Source organism: Chelonoidis abingdonii, chromosome 7 (assembly GCF_003597395.2).
Source record: "Chelonoidis abingdonii isolate Lonesome George chromosome 7, CheloAbing_2.0, whole genome shotgun sequence".
Lineage (NCBI taxonomy): Eukaryota > Metazoa > Chordata > Testudines > Testudinidae > Chelonoidis > Chelonoidis abingdonii.
The window spans coordinates 54,377,671-54,392,039 of record NC_133775.1 but is presented as its reverse complement, the minus strand read 5'-3'; the positions used below and the strand labels follow the sequence as shown (position 1 = coordinate 54,392,039).

General features: G+C 41.5%; 1 protein-coding gene across 5 annotated transcripts in view; it reads right to left on the bottom strand.

The window, feature by feature from the left end:
* Positions 1-14,369, bottom strand: part of TRMT1L (tRNA methyltransferase 1L) — a 51,913-nt gene that overhangs the window by 26,889 nt on the left and 10,655 nt on the right. For 2 of the 5 annotated variants that reach the window (XM_075067865.1, XM_032783456.2), the window contains exons 2-5: positions 8,629-8,781; positions 7,290-7,400; positions 4,273-4,386; positions 2,547-2,611 (exon numbers count right to left, since the gene is read on the bottom strand). In XM_075067865.1, coding sequence (XP_074923966.1) covers positions 2,547-2,611; positions 4,273-4,386; positions 7,290-7,400; positions 8,629-8,781 — 443 coding nt within the window. The remainder of the gene's footprint in view (positions 1-2,546; positions 2,612-4,272; positions 4,387-7,289; positions 7,401-8,628; positions 8,782-14,369) is intronic. The other 3 variants (XM_075067866.1, XM_032783457.2, XM_032783458.2) reach the window with 2 other exon arrangements.

Sequence of the window (14,369 nt, the reverse complement as noted above, 5' to 3'; positions counted from 1 at the left end):
AAATAGTTAACATACATTGTAAGAAACCACTGAAGTTGAAGTGGTGAGTTAACACCTCTACAATCATAAGACAAAAAAGGGAGGTTAGTGGGTTACAGATTGTTGTAATAAACCATAAATTCAGTGTCCTTATTCAGTCTATGATTTTTAGTGTCTAGCGAAGTTACAAATTTCAGCGTCCAGGCTCATTTTTTTGAAAGTGTTATACAAGTTTCCTTTGAGGATGAGGACTGAGGGTGACTGGAGATGGAGTGATTACTTTGTGAAAAGTATTTACCCAGAGTTGATAGTGTCTTTTTTCTCTTTTATCATTTTTCTATGCTAGTTCATTGGAAAGCGTATAAATTGTCTTGCTTCACTCATATAGTTGTTGGGGCATTTAGTGCACTGGGTTTGGTACACTATATACTGACAGGCATGTGTAGGACCTATGGATTTTGCAGGGTGTGTTGGGGGCAGGGAGTAAAGATTATCACAGCAGTGGAAATGCGTCTACAGGTTTTATATCTGTTGTTATGAAAGGGACTTCCGATTTGAGTTGGTGTGTCCTGGTCTGTGGGGAGATTGCTTTGGATAGTGAAGTTGGGGGGTTGTTGGAAGGTCAGAAGAAGGGGTTCAGGACCTATTTCTTTCAGGATGTGGTTCCAAATAGGTATGCATTGTAATTATTTATTGATATCCACAGGGGTTTGAGTGTGGCGTGGTAGGTGACAACTAGGGGTGTGCAGTTGGAGGATTCCCCAAATCCTCCATATTGAAGCAAGATCTCTTGGGCAATTTGAGCGGCCCATTCAGTAATGTGATCTACTTCTCTAGTGGAGCATCCTTGTTTGGTGAAGGCTGTTTTAAATGTGCTAAAGTGTATATCCCAGACTTTCTCCTCCAGGCATATTCCGTGGTATCGGACGGCCTGGCTGTAGACAATAGATTTCTTGTTGTGTTTGGGGTGGTTACTGGATCTGTCAAGGCAAGTGTGATTATCCATCGGTTTCTTGTACATAGTGGTCTATAAATACTAAAAATCATGGACTTAATAGAGATGCTGGATGTATGGTTTACTACAACAATCTGTAATCCCCCGAGTCCTCTTTTTCCATCCTGTAGCTGCAAAGGTGTTAACCAACCACTTTCCCTTGAATGGTCTTTTACAATATGTGTTGACTATTTAGGCTAAAAAATCTGTTCCACCTTGTATTTAGCTGTGACACTCTAAGTATGATTCTCAGACCTGAAGAAGAACTCTGAGGGCATGGCTACACTTGCAAGTTAGAGCACATTAAACCAGCCCCAGGCGTCCTAACTCCGGACCCGTCCACTCTGGCAAGGCACTCAGGGCATGGCTACACTTGCAGATGTAGAGTGCTTTGAGTTAAACGAGCCTTTGTAGAGTGCAGTAGGGAAAGCGCTGCAGTCTGTCCACACTGACAGCGCATTGGCGTGGCCACATTAGCAGCTCTTGCAAGGGCCACAGAAAGCAGTGCATTGTGGTAGCTATCCCAGCATGCAAGTGACTGCAAGTGCTTTTCAAATGGAGGGGTGGGGTGGAATGTGACAGGGAGTGTGTTGTGTGTGTATGTGGAGGGAGAGAGAGTGGGTTTTTGGAGGTTGAGAGCATGTCAGCTGACACACTCTCAGCACCCCAAAAACCCACTCTCTCTCTCCCCACATACATACATAACACACTCCCTGTCATACTCCACCCCACCCCCCACATTTGAAAAGCACATTACAGCTACCACAATGCACTGCTCCTTGTGGCATTGCAAAAGCTGCTAATTCGGCCACGCAAGTGCACTTCCAGCTGAGAGTGTTTAATTCCCAGCGCTCTACATCTGCAAGTGTAGCCATGCCCTAAAGTAACCTTGAAAGATTTGTCTCTTCCACCAACAGAAGCTGGTCCAATAAAAAAATATGACCTCACCCACCTTGTGTCTCTAATATCCTGGGACCAACATGGCTAGAGCACTTTTAGAATACAGCAACAGACCTGAATTGGAATTGAACCTGAGTTAAGATAGTCTTAAAAAAAAAAAAAAGCGTGTGGCAAAAGGGTTCTGGACTGGAGACTGCAGACAAAAGTATGTCCACAGAAAAGGTGTAGCATGGGAAGTGACAGTACTGGCTTTCTCCATACTATTGCCCCTCTCTCAACCTGACCCGGAAAGATCACTTCTAGGGGTCAAAAGAGTACATTTATTTTGTGTGTCTACTAAGTATTCGGCCTCTCCTGTGACTGCAAACAAGGTTGCTGATTAGTCCAAAATGTGGTACTATTTTATCTGATGTGGATATCTGTTCATGGGGAACAGGACTGAGACCACCAAATCCATTATACATACCGTAGACCATTCAACTAACATCAGAAAGGTTAAATTCTCACCACCTAAAGGTCTTGGCTGAATTTGAATTGGGTACCATAAGGTTCTGCATCCCATTACAGAAAACAACATATGTTTGAAGACTACATTGAAACACTTCACAAAAGTTCTTCTTAGTTTCCCCTTTTTTATAGAGTAAATGAGCATATGTGATCTAGTATTTGTTACCTGGTCTCCAATGAGGTTTGGCTTCACTGGGCGACAAGGTAAGTGACAGATGCACATTCTGTATCCTAGAAAACAAACTAGTTCTTGTCAACTTACAGTACTTATATCATAAGCAATTTGGGGGTAAGGATTATCTTATTTGTTACTTGTCAGTACAATTGTAATGGGACCTTGATTAAGCACCTTAAGTGCTTCTACAATACAAATAAATAATAAGAGTAAATAATGGCATCTACTTATTCTGGTACATATAACCTATCAATGCAGAGAAGCTTCTGCTGTTAAACTTTAAAACAAAAAATATCACTGACAGGCACTCAGGTCCCAGAACTGTACTGGGTAGTTGTTAGGACTTGAAATATCTACCTGACTAGTAACCTTTTCAAAATCATCTAAACATTTAGGCTCCTAAGTTCTATTTTCAAAAGTGACTTTTAACCACTTAGGCTCCCAAGTCCCATAGATTTCAAATAAGACATAGGCTCCTTCATGTCTAAGGGTATGTCTATACTACCCACTGGATCAGCGGGCAGAGATCGATCCAGTGGGGGTTAATTTATCGCATCTAGTCTAGACGCGAGAAATCAACCCCCAAGTGCTCTTCTGTCGACTCCTGTACTCCACCAGGCTGAGAGGTGCAGGCGGAGTTGATGGGGGAGCGTCAGCAGTCGACTCACCACAGTGAAGACACCGTGGTGAGTAGATCTAAGTATGTCAACTTCAGCTATGTTGTTCATGTAGCTGAAGTTGCATAAGGGATTCTGCCCCGCAGTGTAGACGAGGCCTAAATTATCCTTGAATCTGGGACTTAAGAGCTTTGGAAAATTTTACCCACAGCCTACTAATCAAGTGAAAATACCTGTGCTGTGAACACCACAAAAGCCTTGATTGCAATTTAAACAAATAAAACACTTGTGTACTGTATGCAAATATAATACTGCCAAACAACTTTCCATAAAATAAACTTTAAAATGTAACCTACTGTGTCTCCTTATTGGCACCTTGTTTTCACCCCCCCCCGGCCCTGTCCTCTGGCGGGGCTGCTGCTGTGGCACACAGAGGGAGGACAGAGACGCAGCTCCATGAAAGGGCAGTGGGTGGGGCTGGGGGTTCTGTTCCTTTCATTGCTGCGGTTCCCGGTTCCCGGTAGACTGCTGCCACGAAGTCTCTGGTGCAGCAGGAGGAGGACAGAGCTCCCCTCTCCTGCCCAGGTAACATGTAATGGATGTGGGGAGGGGATGGGAGACCATGGGGGCCTTGGGCTGGACAGTGAGGAGTCACATGGAGGGCCACATGGGGAGGTCACATGCTCCCCTTTGCTGGTCCTCCCCCCCCCCCCAATAAGAAATGGATTTTTCTTGCACCACTGATTAGGTGTATAAACAAACTCACATTAAGGTGAATATCCACAGATATTTCCTGATATTAATATTAAAAATTCATTTAACATATCCAAGTAACAATTTTAAAATTGGACAGAAAAATAATGAAATATGCAGACTTTGACTTTTGCTATGAACACCAAGTTTAAAGAGGAACATACCATTGGCTCTGATTTAGGGTCAGGATCTAGAAGTCTTTATGTGCATGAAACTTACACTGCTGTCAATGGGAATTTTAAATACATGGGGGGACTACAGAATTGGACTCTACACTTCCACTTAATCGAATGCTGTACTTTGTTCCATAAAATATAAGCAATCTATTCAAGTATAAAAGACTTTACCTTCAAATTCAACAGAAACCTTCCAGTGCAAATTCTGAAGGTGGCGATGGAGCTTATGACTATAGCAAGCTTTGAATTTCTCTTCAGGACACAGTGGGCAGGGTTTCCTTCCAGCTGAAAATTCATATAAGAACAAAACAAGGAGATACAAGCAGATTAGAACTGTATATGCCGCTATATATTGGTATAAATTTCCATACATATAACTCATTCATATTTGAGACAAAACATTATTTTCCTCCACATCTAGTACAGGTAGAATTGTGTTTTTGTACAATAAAAGATTAAACTCTGTAAATTCAGACATATTTAAGTTTATAATCCCAAAATGCCATTCATGCAGGTATCGTAGGCTCCTTTAAAACATTCAACAACATTTTCTAATTTTTGTTTTATTAATGATGCTCTATCTACACGTTGCCTCTTGTCTTATACTTAGATTGTTAGCTCCTTGGGGCAGGGGCCATCTTTTTGTTGTGTGTTTGTAGAGCAATTAGCACAGTGAGGATCCTGATCCATGACTGGGACTTCCTAAGCACTACCACAATACAAATAAATAAAAATTATTTCAATCCAATCCACTCTCAGTGAATTTCTCATCAAATAATATTTCAAAGTGTGGCTAATGTCATTTACACAGTCATTTTTCTGATGTGTTCTTACTCAACTGATCATCTCTCTGTGTATTTGGACTCATATCTAGTTACTGGCAAACTAAGTTTTTGCTACTTTTTACTCCTGAGGCAGGTAAATACAGATTCAGGAGCATGATTTAGATATTTCTGGCATAAACATCAATCGGAGAATTACACAGTTCTAACTATACAACTTTTGCTATTATTGATGCACAAGGCAGGAAGAACCCAGTTTGACTTTCAGTTTCCAGGTTTAGTTTGCCAAGCTGGGAGATGGGGGGGAAATTTTACTTGTAAATTTCAACAGGAAGTCATTGCGACACAATACCTATGGCACCCCACACAGTGCCATTTCCCTCGTTTCAGAGTAACTATACTTCAAACAAAATCTTTTAAAAAACACATTAATGACGTTTAGCGCTAGAGTCTGCTTTCTCTCTCTCTGCTGAATCTCCAAAACAAACTTTCAGACAAGATTCTTAAATCCCTTCGTTAGAATAAATCATTTTCTGTAGTCAATGTTAAAGTAACAATTCTACAAACATCAAAGTCAGGGATGTGATAATCAATTTGTATAAGAATCCACTGCTACTGAAGGTATTCAGAATAATTCAAATGCCACCCTGAAATAAAATCCGGCTTTCAGAGTCATATTTTGCTCTGACATATGATTTATACATGCAACTGTGCATGTCCTTGGTGCTGAGTTCTGTGACTGGATGCTGAATGATCAATCAGGCAGAATTTAGTAGCTTCCATTTTGACTTTGGACAGCACAGGATGAATGAAAAGTATCTTGTAGCATGAAAGGCTTTTAATAAAATATGTCTTATCATATTCGTTGTACACAGATGATGGAATTTAATGTTTAACATTGGTATCTGCCAAATCTGAACTAAGTGGATTTGCCACATTCCTTTTCAAAATATTATAAGTATATAAGTCCTTAGAATTGAGAGATGTATAACATTTAAAGCCACGGGCATAATCCTGCAATGAGCCCCATATGAATGGACCTCTATTCACCATGCAGAGCCATGCTTATTTCGGTGAGGCTTCACACAGGCTTGCAGCTCATTGCAGAGTCAGGGCTTTGTATAATAAATAAAGTTGTTATTAATCTACTATTGTCATATGCTCCGCAGTTCCTATACACCAACTATTGTGATACACAGTGTGGGCAGGGAGTCAATACAGATACAGTGTTAGGAATAAATTAATAGGAACACAGTAATTCTGTTTGATTAAGGATTAAATGCAACTAAGCATGCTTTTGTTTAACATTGCAGTTTATTAGACTTAAGCACACAGACATAATCACAGTTTATTAGATTTAAGCACACACAGATAATAGGTTGAGAACATTTTAGATATTTACCTAACATTTTAGATATTTACCTAACATTTGGTATTAGGTAATTAACAGCAGGTTCACAGTGGCCAGTTGCTTGCCCACCGTGAAGGTATTAAGAAAAACATTTTTTAAGATGGCTTTAGAGGACGGTTTAAAAGTATATTTTATTAGCTAATTTTTTATACTTAATTTTTTTTAGAAAACATATAGATTATAGTGAGCCCTACTAAATTAATACTTTTTAAAATATTTAATGAACTTTTAATATTAGAAGTGACTACATTTAAGGTTTTTTTAAATCCTTTTTTTTGTTTTTTAAATTTTGATTAGCAGAAACTGCCAAATAATTATGACCTTGCTTTTGCAAGCCTATTTTTAAATTAACCCTTAGCTATACAGTGTTTTGTTTTATTACTTTATAGTGGGTGAGTGCACATAATATGATTGCAATTAGTTTGATCATATTCTGGGGTATACACAACCCTTAAATTCAGGACAATAGTTACGGTCCGGAAAAGAATACTGAGAATAACCCTCCAATGTTTTCTGGCCACGATGCTTCCTGGGGAGATAACAGATACAAGTAAAAATGCTTTGAGGCAAGCTGGACAGTGAAATAACAGCTGCAAAGAGGTCAACTATTCAAATAATAATCCTATTCTCTTAATTTCAAACTATATATGTATTTACCAAGGAAAATACTGATCACCCCTCTGGCATGACACTAGAAAACAATGTTAGAGCATAACTTCTAGCTGTAGGCCAACAGGGTAACACATTTCTTAGCTGTATATGTTCATTACAGTATTGATACTACTATTATGAGAGAAAAATAAACAAAAATGGACCCACTGAGGCCTCTCCTATTTCATTAAGAACGGGGTACATAGAGTGGGAACTGATGTTGCTAAAAGGGGGGAATAGTAAGCAATATTTTTTAAAAAACTTCCAAACTTTGACTCAAACACTCGACTACAAAGAAAAATGACAATATTTTAAAAATACATTAAAAAGAAGAATGTAAATACCTGCAACATGTTGATCTGTGTTCTGGGATACAGCCGATGTAAACTCACCTTCACTCAGGTCAGCTAGTTTCTCTAGATCAGCAAGCTGTCTTTGAATTGAAATATGTTTCTCTAAAAGTTAAAGAGATTTTTAAGTTAAACACTTCTACTTTCACATTCCATTTATTTTTCAGTTCATATTGTTGTTCTGTCAGCTACTTCAATTCTAATGCTAGATGAGAGGGAGTCTTATGCCAGCTGGAATAATATTTTGTATTCTTCATCTTTCAAACTTAAATCTGATGAAAGTGCTATAGACAGAATGGAATAACTTATCTGAATTCCTACATATTCCAGATTTATTTATTTTTGTTTTTTAAAGATATTATAAAAGCTAAACTGAAGAATTTCATACAATGTTTACATCTTGTATTTGTGGATTCTTCACTGATGCCATTCCATAGATTGAGAGCACCATATTCACACAATGAAAAATGTGGTATGCAAATACAAAATTGTCCTATGAGGTGTTTGGCAAGACTAGCATATGACAGATATACCTTTCTATATTAGTACAATGTGCCATGGTTTATTAATATAGCCATGGCACATTATACACCTCAAATCCCTCATCCATTTCTGGGCTGTTTTTTGGCAGGGTTGAGAATAACTCCCTCTAAAATTGCTTTCAAATACTCACAACTTCTCTTGCTTTTACTAAATTCAGCACTATTCCTTACTGAGAGATAACCAGTTTGGCTGCTGCCTTTACATACTGTATTGCGCAGCTCTGACACAGGAGACGCAGATTCAGAATAATACTTGACTTTATAGTGGTTTTCCGCTTTTAAAACCTTTCAAAAACCTTAAACGTCACAGTACCTTATGAGGTAAGGAAACTGAAGCAGGGATTAAATTATATGCCCAAGGCCAGGGAGCTCATAAGTGTTGGAGCTGGGATTACAACCCAGAAATTTCTAGCTGCCAGTTCTGTGCTCAGATACAATGCCTTTCTCTAATCACTGTCATGTATCTGAACCAAGAGAATGAAAAAGGTGGCACTTTCAGTTACAGATATGGATGCAGACCCCAGCTCTTTCAGCAACATGACTTTTTTATGCTCCTGTGTCAGTAAGCACCTTAGAAGAGATTTCTAGAAATGATACAGGGGAAAAAGCTAGCTCAGATGAAAAACATCTGAAATCCAGGGCATCAGGGGGAGTACAGCCTTTTCTGTGTATACGTATATATTTGTGGCTGAAACAGAACCTGGAGCACAACCTAAGCACATACTAAGAATGACATTTCACATCCTTTCCCCCTCCCCTACTACAAAGATTCCTGAAGTTTGTTAGCAAACCTCTTGGAGAATCAGATGAGGCATCCAAAATAGTACTATCAGTCTCCCTTATAGACTCTTGTTCAGTTCTTTCCTCTTTGTTTTTCATTTCTGCTTCAGACATATACACATCTAGTTTGTTGTTATCCATTTTTCCAGACACAACCACACCATCTTTAAAAAAAAAAATCAGAAACCAATCAGTTTGTTCATATAACATTTGCATGTTGTGTTAATTATGGTTTCAGTTTCCCATTCTTTCCTGCTACATATCATGCAAAAAGGATTGCAATGACTTTGGAGAGAGGAGCTGTTTAATCACCATGTCAGAGAGTAATTCAGGATACCTACATCTCATTCTTGAAAAACAGCCAGGAAAATTTATTACCTCCAACAGAAAAGTCTACTTGCCCACCCTAATCATGGAGAGTCTGATGTTAAGGAAATATTTATATTTCATTTGCTTGTCAAAAATTAAGTTACTTGTCCTGGGCAAGTAGAATTTTACAAGACTGATATAGGTTATTAAACGAAATTTGGATAATCAAAATCATTCCTTTGGACCGAGGACTCAGGGTATGTTTACACTGCAAGTGAAGATGTGATCATAGCATATGTAGGCATACCTGTGCTAGCATTAGTCTAAATAGTATGCGGAATAGCAGCAGCAATGATAAAGCAGGACGGGCTTCAGCATGATTTAGCAACCAGAGTACAAGCACATTGGGAACTTGTGTCTGTACTTTGGTTGATAAGCTGTGCTGCTATGTCTACACTACTATTGTTACTCTCACTAGCTAGAGTCAAATAGGCCACGTCTACACTACGCGATAATATCGAATTAGCTAAAATCGGTTTAATAAAACTGATATTATAAATTCAATTTCACGCGGCCACACTAGGCACAGTAATTCGGCATTGTGCGTCCATGGTCCGAGGCTAGCGTCGATTTCTGAAGCATTGCATTGTGGGTAGCTATTCCGTAGCTATCCCATAGTTCCCGCAGTCTCCCCCGCCCTTGGAATTCTGGGTTGAATCATTGTCGCGGGTGGTTCTGGGTAAATGTTGTCAGTCATTCCGTCCTCCGGGAAAACAACAGCTGACAATCTTTCGCGCCGTTTTTCTCCTGGATTGCACTGGCAGACGCATAGCACAGGCAACCATGGAGCCCGTTCAGCTTTTCTTTTTTTTCCCGCACCGTATGTGTACTGGATGCGCGGACAGAGGCGATACTCCAGCGCTACAGCAGCATTCATTTGCTTCTGCATGATAGCAGAGATGGTTACCAGTCGTTCTGTACCGTCTACTGCCGGAGTAAACTGGCAATGAGATGACGGTTATCTCTCCCCTCTGTACTGTCTGCTGCTATCATGAGTGCCTCTGGCTGAGATCGGCCGGGAGGGCAAAAGCAAAACTGGGAATGACTCCCCGAGTCAATCCTCTTTATGGTTTCTAAAAATAGAGTCAGTCCTGCCTAGAATAGGTGGCAAGTGTACTAGAGACCAGTGTATCAGAGCACAGCTGCTCCGTGTCAGTATTCACAGGGGTGCCCCTGCAACAACCCACCCGTTGCTTCCCTCTCCCCAACCTTCCTGGGATACCGTGGCAGTGTCCCCCCCATTTGTGTCATGAAGTTATAAAGAATGCAGGAATAAGAAACAGAGACTTGTTAGTGAGATAAAATGAGGGGGAGGCAGCCTCCCAGGACTATGACAGTCCACGCAGGACAATAAGCGGTGCGGGGAGAGAGCCCAGCATGCTGCTGCTATGACAGTCCAGGCAGTACAGAATCTTTTCTTTACACAGGAAGGGAGGGGGCTGATTGAAGCTCAGCCCCCAGGTTGCTATGATGAAGACGGTTACTAGCCGTTCTGTCCTATCTACTGGGAGTGACCAGGAATCATTCCTGTTTTACCAGGCGCCCCATATTCAGTTAAAAAGCATTGGAGCACTCAGGGGTTCATGAGGACAGTTACCAGTCCTACTGCACCGTCTGCCACCAGAGAGGGGAGAGGAGCGAATACTGCTCTTCACTGCTGCAGCATCGCGTCTACAGCAGCATTCAGTACACATAGGGTGACATTGAAAGAAGTCAAGAAATGATTTCTTTCCCTTTTCTTTCACGTGGTGGGGGGGGGAAAAGAAACTGAGGAGCTATTCCCTGAACCACGCCAGACACTGTGTTTGACCTACAGACATTGGGGAGCTCAGCCAAGAATGCAAATACTTTTCAGAGACTGCTGTGGACTGTGGGATAGCTGGAGTCCTCAGTACCCCCTCCCTCCATGAGCATTCAATTGAGTCTCTGGCTTCCGTTACGCTTCTTACGCAGCACTGTGTAGCCTGGAGATTTTTTTCGAACGCTTTGGCATTTCATGGTCTGTAACGGAGCTTTGATAGAACAGATTTGTCTCCCCATACAGCGATCAGATCCAGTATCTCCCGTACGGTCCATGCTGGAGCTCTTTTTGGATTTGGGACTGCATCGCCACCCGTGCTGATCAGAGCTCCGCGCTGGGCAAAAGGAAATGTAATTCAAAAGTTCGCGGGGCTTTTCCTGTTTACCTGCCCGCTGCATCCGAGTTCAGATTGCTGTCCAGAGCGGTCAGTGGTGCACTGTGGGATACCGCCCGGAGGCCAATAATGTCAATTTCCGTCCACACTAACCCTAATCCGATATGTTTATGTTGATTTTAGCACTACTCCTCTCGTCTGGGAGGAGTACAGAAATCGATACAAAGTGCTCTTTATATCGATATAAAGAGCATTGTAGTGTGGATGGGTACAGCGTTAAATCAATTTAACGCTGTTTAAATCGATTTAAACGCGTAGGGTAGACCAGGCCTGAAATAAGCATAGGCGTCCCTACCTGTGCTACAGTCACACCTTTATCTGCACTGCAGACATACCCTCAAACTAGATGGTTCTAATCTAGGCAAAAATGTTGTAATGTGGTGACATAATTTCTCCTTCCTCCATTGCATTTTCTTTAAGATCAGAGCTACAAGACATTACAGAGACAGGAGAGACATCTGCCATAAATGGGGATTCCCTTTTAAACTGCTGTTCATTTTGCAAAACCATTTTTATAGTTTCTAGGATCCAAAAGAAGAAAACATTGCTTTGGAATTTAGGATCTGTGGCCAAAAGAATACAGTGAAGCACTTGGAGAAAATACAGACGATGAAGTAAATTTTACTTTCTGGCAGATGGCAGAGCCTAAGATGTGTGCACAGGGAATGAAAACAAAGACAGAAAACCCCCCTCAGACCAGAAACACATAAAGCAGACAAAAATAAGGTATCCAAACTACAGGAATCTATTTTAAAATATAGCTAATACAAGTTTAGAACACTGGATGACTGGACAATTGATCAGCAAAAAAAAATAAATCACAATTTAATATTAGTACTTAGTACTTTAAAATAACACATGTAGAGGAATGAGGGGGGCTGCTGATGGAGGCTAAGAAATGAATGTAGAGAGTTTGATGGGACAGGCTCAGGGTCCAGACTCTCCGGGCTAGCCTAATAATGATAAATGATCATGAATGGCAGGTATAATAGGCCAGAGAAGGCTATGATCACATCTTTACTTGCAGTCTAGAGATGGCCCTGCCCCTTCTCCGAGCCCCTACTGTCCACTGCTGCCTGCCTACTGTTGTTTGCTGCATCCCTCCTCCTCAGCACCCTGGCCTGGTGTGGCTGGCACAGTTGCTTGGGGTGGCCGGTGGCTCAGCCCGGCACTCGGTGAGGTCGGGAGACGGCTCGACCCTGCGTGGCCGTGGCTGGGGTGGGCAGACTGTGAGCTCCTGCAGTCACAGAGGGAGCCCTCAGGGCTCCTCCTGTTATGGAGGTGGGGTCGGGGCTCTGGTCTGTGGGGGGGCAGGGCCTCGGGCATAAGGGGCGCAGCCAACAGGCTAGACTCCCTAAAGCGAGGGTTCACCCACCACCCATGTAAATAATAATTGTTTGCAAGTGGTAGAAGCCAGTTATTCATGAAGAACTGGAATCTCTCTCAAAGTCCTATTACTTAGCAGCCAGCTTTTGTAAGTGGAGAGTATGCAGGCAAAGGGAAAAATTCTAGCTACTTGCGGACAAATTCTTATATTGTTTATCAATTAAATAAACAGAGGGGGAATGGAGGAGAAATTCCGTCAAATTCAAATGAGATCTGACTAAATGTGTTACATGTGCCAGAACTGATTTAGTTTTCATGTCTAAATTGCTAAAAACCAAAATAATTAGGAACTGGTACAACTGTGTAGTCAGTTTGCGCAGCAGTAGAAGCAGTATTTGAATGCTGGAACTGAACTGCAAAACTGAGAGGATGAATTGTCTGAGCTTTCAGGATAAAAGTACAGATTACTGCACTCAAAAAACTATACAATATGATACACCAAAATAAATGATTAAGAAAGGCTTAATTAGCTTAAAAGTGGAGCATTTAATTTGTTGTAAACTGTTAGGAACTTTATTGTCAGACAGACTTAAGGCAACTATCGGAACTGGTGCAACTTCCTATCCAGAGTGGGGACAAACTGGTTCAGACTGCATTGGATCTGCCAGAGTAGAGAGAAGACCATTGGTAGTCATTTACACGAACGCAAAGCAAATGTAAAGTAAAGGTGTGTTCAGACTAATTTTTAGGCCTGATGTCAAGAGGGTCACAGTGTTTTTCGGACCTATTTGTTTCCCCTGAATCTGAGTTGCTGTTGCTGCTGCCGCCAGCCCATGGGCTCAGCATGGTAGCAGCTGGTTGTGCTACTGCCAATGGCTGCATTCTCTGCTCCTGCCATCTGCTGCCTGTTGCTGCACTGTGAAAGGTGCTGCAGCTCCTCAGTAGGCACACTCACAGTGCAGCAAAATGGTGGTAGCAGCCTGGAGCGGGGCATGCAGCTGCCACTGTGCTGATCCCTCAAGCATGAGGAGAGTCAACTAAACCCATCAGAGTCCAATTGTTTTCCCACCTGATCCGACACTTGCAGTTGGGTCCCATCCAGTTCAGGTCAAGTTGCATGGCTCTAGCATAAACCACTGATTCTGAAAAATAGGATTTTGCACTAACTTTGTGCTTATGTAAATGACTACATGCATATGTAAACTGATTTAGAGGGGAAGTGAAGGCAGATATAAATATATAAAGCAAACAGAAGAAATGGGAAGTTGATAGTAATTAATATAAATCAGAAGCTAGGAACTGTAGAAAATTAAAAAGAAAAGCAAAGGGACACATGGAGAAATCTGTGGCCCCCAGAGTTCAGGACAATAAGATGAGTTTTTGAGTAAATTTCATACTGGAAGTGTGCTCTGAGGTGGGGTGCTCTTAACTGCACAGCATTAGGGTGGAATGTAAATTCTTCAGGGAGGTGCTTCTCCCAGCTTGTGCCCCTGGGGCAGGGAGTTGGTATTTTGTTTGTGAACAGAGACAGGGTGATTAATATAAGAAAGGGCTGGTAATTAAATTAAAGATCCGGAGGTCATTAGATAAACCTGTAAAACAGGAATTCTACTGCAGGAGGTGGGGGTGTTGAAGAAATCCCCACCCCCTGAGTCTGTTAGGGACTCAGAAGAAATACAGCCAAGCCCTCTTAGCCAAGTTTACATTCTTTAAAGAGAGAGATGTGAGGGATGTGAGTGAAAAGGGGCCAAAACCTAGGGATGGGATAGCTGTGATATACAGAAGTTCCCACTCTACCTGTGGTACTTATGTGGCCATATCACCATAGTATCTGAGCATCTCACATCACAGCCCCTTGGTGA